General features: G+C 48.8%; 1 protein-coding gene across 14 annotated transcripts in view; it reads left to right on the forward strand.

Annotated features, from left to right (window-relative positions):
• The window catches only part of LOC110506675 (transcription factor SOX-6), a 201,810-nt gene that overhangs the window by 144,713 nt on the left and 52,097 nt on the right, over nt 1-5,000 (forward strand). For all 14 annotated transcript variants that reach the window (XM_036964052.1, XM_036964059.1, XM_036964055.1 and 11 more), the window contains one exon: nt 1,038-1,158. In XM_036964052.1, coding sequence (XP_036819947.1) covers nt 1,038-1,158 — 121 coding nt within the window. The remainder of the gene's footprint in view (nt 1-1,037; nt 1,159-5,000) is intronic.

Here is a 5,000-nt window from a genome sequence, read left to right on the forward strand (position 1 = left end):
AGTCAGAACAGGACAGTTAGCTTCAGCGTGGACAGTGAAGGTTAATAATGTTAGACTGAAACAGTTTAGACAGTTTGAGGAGCCGTGTAGGATATGTGGGGGGCAGGGCAGGGCTCTGGACGTTAAGATGAAATATCACAAACAGACAGCGGCTGAAAGCTGTTGCTGTAAATTACCGGATTGCCTGGGCTTTTATCGTCTGTATAAATGATCCTCCAAAAGTATGAGATAGAGGCTGTATGTCTGAGCTCATCTTCCCCTGTCAGTCAGGGTGGCAGGTTGTGTGTGTGAGGGTGTCCACACCACCGACACTACAGCGTTATGGTTCGACATCTTACCACACCACGGACACTACAGCGTTATGGTTCTGACATCTCATCTCACCACCGACACTACAGCGTTATGGTTCGACATCTCACCACACCACTGACACTACAGTGTAATGGTTCTGACATCTCATCACACCACCGACACTACAGCGTTATGGTTCGACATCTCATCTCACCACACCACGGACACTACAGCGTTATGGTTCGAAATCTCATCTCACCACACCCCTGACACTACAGCGAACAGCCTGAGGACATTGTGTTGATCTATTCACATACCAGTCTGTATCTGTCACCAACAGTCATCCCACTGACCGTACACACACCTACATACACCACCATACAGACCTCTACAGGTGCTCAAATACATCTGTAACCTCCCGTCCTTTGCCTCTCACGTGTCATACCCTCTGGACGGGGGGGGACGGGGGGGGGACGACAATGCGCGTGTGGCTGGGTCCTTTGAAGTTCCGTTGTGAAATAGTGTTGGGGGGATTAGGAACAGACGCGGCCGGGCCAGGTATTGTGTGAGCACACGAGGGCCGTCAGAGCCGCAGAGCCCCCTGTCAGGACGCGTTAGGCCAGGCTGTGATCTGCTCTTTGCTCCCCTCTCCTCTCCCCCTGCCTGCCTGCCTCAGTGTGCTGCTGTCTGTGTCTGCAGCTCAGCTAGGCCTCTCTCTGATCTCCGCTTTTCTATCTGTTCAGCAGGTCCAGGGTCACATGCCTCCGCTCATGATTCCCATTTTTCCACACGACCAACGCACCCTGGCAGCTGCTGCCGCAGCCCAGCAGGGCTTTCTCTTCCCACCGGGAATCTCTTACAAGCCAGGTATGCTCCTCTCATTCTCTCTCTCTGTTGTTTCTTCCTGTGTCTCTGTCTGTCCTGTTCTCTGTCTACTTCTCAATGTTATGTACATGCAGTTCTCCTCCTCACAGACACAGGTTCATTTTGACAGCATGGGTCATCTTATTGATGAAGGGCCTTTCCCAATATAATCTATCCCACATATTTATTATGGTTATATACTGTATTTCATACATTTACTTGCAATGTATTTTATGTAACTAATACTTTTTTTCAGTGCTCATTTTCACTGCCCCAGTTATCATAGGATCCTTACACTACACATATCCCAGTCTCCACACGGCATCAAATAAAAGTGTCGTCAGTAAGGCCAAGGCAGATGACGTACAGTACTCTATGTCACCTTGTAAGTGGAGCCAAACCTTGGGGAGGGTTCTGTGTTCAACTCCAAGGCAGCATGCCTGTTCAACAATAGATATGAGTAAAGGAGCAGTGGAATGTAAACAGCTTTTCAACATGAAAGTGTCTTGACTTCTCTGGCTGTAATCACTATGGAAGAATCTGCTGAGGGACCTGCCTGCTTGCAGTAACACAGTACTCTACCTAGGTACTCACTGACCCCCTCACTCTCTCACTGTACTCATCAATCACTCAAAGGATTATGTACAGCTTAGATTTAGATTTAAACATACTCCAAATGGTGGAATGTGATAGCACCAGAAACAGTACAGTATTAATGTCCAGACATACTATCCTGAGATAGTGTCTTGTCCTTCTGTATCTCTTTGTGGAGATGAGCTGACACATGTCACTCATCCAGAGACAGACAGACAGACAGACAGACAGACAGACAGACAGAGAGAGAGAGAGAGAGACAGAAGAGGAGGGCAAGCATCTCCCAGGCATACAGTAATTTTGTCCTGTGGGGTTGAAGGGTGAAGGCCCCCTCCTGGAGGTGCTTCTACTCCCCTTGCCTGTAGCAGCTTGCCTCCCTCTCCCTTTGTGTGACGAACAGAGAAAGAGAATGGCTCCACACGCAACACATTCCACATCCCAAAACAAATTTGTGGGAAATTGCTATGACTTGTTGTTTGACTTCCTGCTCATTGTTACTGAGAATTAAAGATGTGTCACTCTGGGCTTCTGTAATTAAATATTCAGGCAGATCCCTGAGTGGACCCAGCCACACAGCCTCTCTCTCCACACAGCCTCTCTCTCCTCTATGGCTGGGTATTCCTTTTAATTCTTGCTGAACATTGACTATCGGCTGGAAGTAAAGTAAAATTGCACATGCAAGGGTTTTCTCATCTCCCCGACCGACCTGGGGGGAGGGAAAGTCCAGGCCTCTTTTTGTCTCTCCTGAATGCTCTCAGAAATACATTTGTTGTTAGCGTCGTGTCACAACATTGAGGTAACTCCAGGACTTGGAGGAAGTCAGAGGGGGTGGAGTAAGATTGGCTAGTCTAGTCAGCAGGTAAATAGCAGAACATTAAAAGGTGTGGTAGTGCAGCTAATACATTTACGATAAAGCCACGGGATGAAAAAAATGGTCAGCTATTTTGGAACTACAGAGGCATGACAGCTGGAACACAGCGCCTGAGGGGATTCTTTTGCCTGTCGATTTCTTTAATACATTTGACATGGAAAATGTTTTAGTACAAATACCAGAAGGTATTATGGACTCACGGCATGCATGGGTCGCCATGTGTACACACAACCCCTGAATTATTCATGAGTTATTCATAAAGAAAAGGGAAAAAGGTCTGAAAATGACTACCAATGACTACCATGATCAACTGAAGTAGCTTAACGTCTCTACTATCCTCAACCCCCAACGCAAGATCCTACCTTATGACCCATCTGCTAGATCAGAGGATGCTGCTGTGTCCACCCTCCATGAAGACTAGGGAAGTGGCCAAGCGTTCACTTCCACGCTAGGGCACACTAATCTGATGTCATCTTTATAAGACAGACCCTCCCAGGGACCACTGCTTATGACCCTGACCCTGCGGTGTTGCCACGACGACAGAACTATTGCCAGCGTCGTAGCATCGTGCCATCTCTCCCTCTGCACACTGTGCTCAATGGCCCTGACGTTGCATGGCAGAGCAGAGACGCAGGTCATCCTTTAAACAAATAGACGCCAGCTCGCTCTGTTTGCATGGACACAGAGACATTCACTCTGATAGTAGTCTAATGGTCCTGCAGAATGACTCCATGGTCATTGGGTCCCTATGCTATGATGAGGACACACACAGACATCCAGCTGGAATGACTGCTGCTACATTTCTGTTTCTGCCGCCGCACAATAACCGACTGGCTTGTCCCTCTTGTGACTGAATACAGTGGCTGCATTAGAGCTCCATGGAATCTGTGTCAGCCATCCATGCTCACACTTGTTAGGCCTTCTATTGTTGTTCAGCACCAACTTTCTCACCGCCTTGTTTAGCTGGATAGAGACATTGTTAGCACTTCAAACAGAGAAAGTGAAATAGGGCATAGACTTAGTAATTGAACATTCATTCCAGAGCCACTTGTTTTCAAAGAACTCTAGAATATTTTACATTGCCCTTGCCCTTGGCATCAGGTGCCCAGTTGTGAAGAGCTCTGTTAGAGAGAGGCTTTTCCCTTCTCCTGCATCAGGCCCTGCTCTATGGTCCTACCCACTCCTTTTCATTAGTGTTGAGCCCAGGCTCTCAGGCTGTAGTGTCATCAAGCCCAGGCTCCAGGTAGCTGGAGGGCCCTGCACTAGATATGAGGGTGCTCATCGATAAAGAGGGTCAGGGCCCGATGCCGCTCAGTCCCACACAATTCCACTTAATTGGGCCCGTTTTTCAGCATGACACCTGGCTGAGAAAGGAATGCAAGATGAGATGAACCTCTCTCTCCACCATTACCATCACAGACAGAGACCTTTAAACATCATTCAGCAGCTCCTGTCTGTCTCTGCTTTCTCTTTCTCTATAGCATTATGATGTTGAACAGCTAGCGGCTCATTGGCCCCATCTGTCTTGTTGGACAGGGAATGTCTTTGATACTGGTTTTGTTGGTAGTACCGACCATATCAGAGGTAAATGACTGGTTGATTCCTATGGAGGACCCTCTGTATGTCAGCTCTGACAGGACATAAATCAACCTTGAGCTTGGTTCACTGTGGATGAGAGATCCTGTTTGGATCACAGTGGTCACTGTGCTGCATCAGGGCTCCGGCAGCCGACTTGTCACGATGAAGGGAATCCATCCATCTCATCCCTCAGCAGTTCCAGGAGTGACAACAAACAACCGATCCATAGCGTGCCTTCTCCATGTGCCAGAGTTATGTACCCAGCTCTGACACAACCATGGCATCATCTGGCCCCTTCTGTTTACCCTCCTAGTGATCCATCACCCAGGCCTGACCATGGGATCAGTCATGGGATCAGTCATGGGATCAGCCGTCCTCAGGACAGCAGCACACTTTGAAACCCTGATGCTTTTTCATTACTGGCACCAGGCTGGCAGCACGCCCAGTCTACTGGAGTCTGCATGCAACCCTGGACCCCCTAGACCCCCGAGACCCCCCTCCAGACCCCCCAGTACAGTGCCGGTGGTGTCCTCTCTTGGCAGCTGTGACCCTCCCTGGTTTCACATGACCTCCTCCCTGGTTTCACATGACTTGTCATTGAGCCCCCCCCCCTGAAGTCACGCAGAACTCCCCCACTCCTCCTCTGCACAGAGAGAGGGATGGCATACTCATGCATTGAGAGAGAAAGGCCATGCAGGTAGTAACGACCTACACCGCACCCCTCCTACGAGACAATTTGAAATCACTTCACTGGCCTGATTTTATTTGCCCCTGCCTTAAATGGCGATTGAATTTCCTGGCT

Source organism: Oncorhynchus mykiss, chromosome 26, assembly GCF_013265735.2.
Source record: "Oncorhynchus mykiss isolate Arlee chromosome 26, USDA_OmykA_1.1, whole genome shotgun sequence".
Lineage (NCBI taxonomy): Eukaryota > Metazoa > Chordata > Actinopteri > Salmoniformes > Salmonidae > Oncorhynchus > Oncorhynchus mykiss.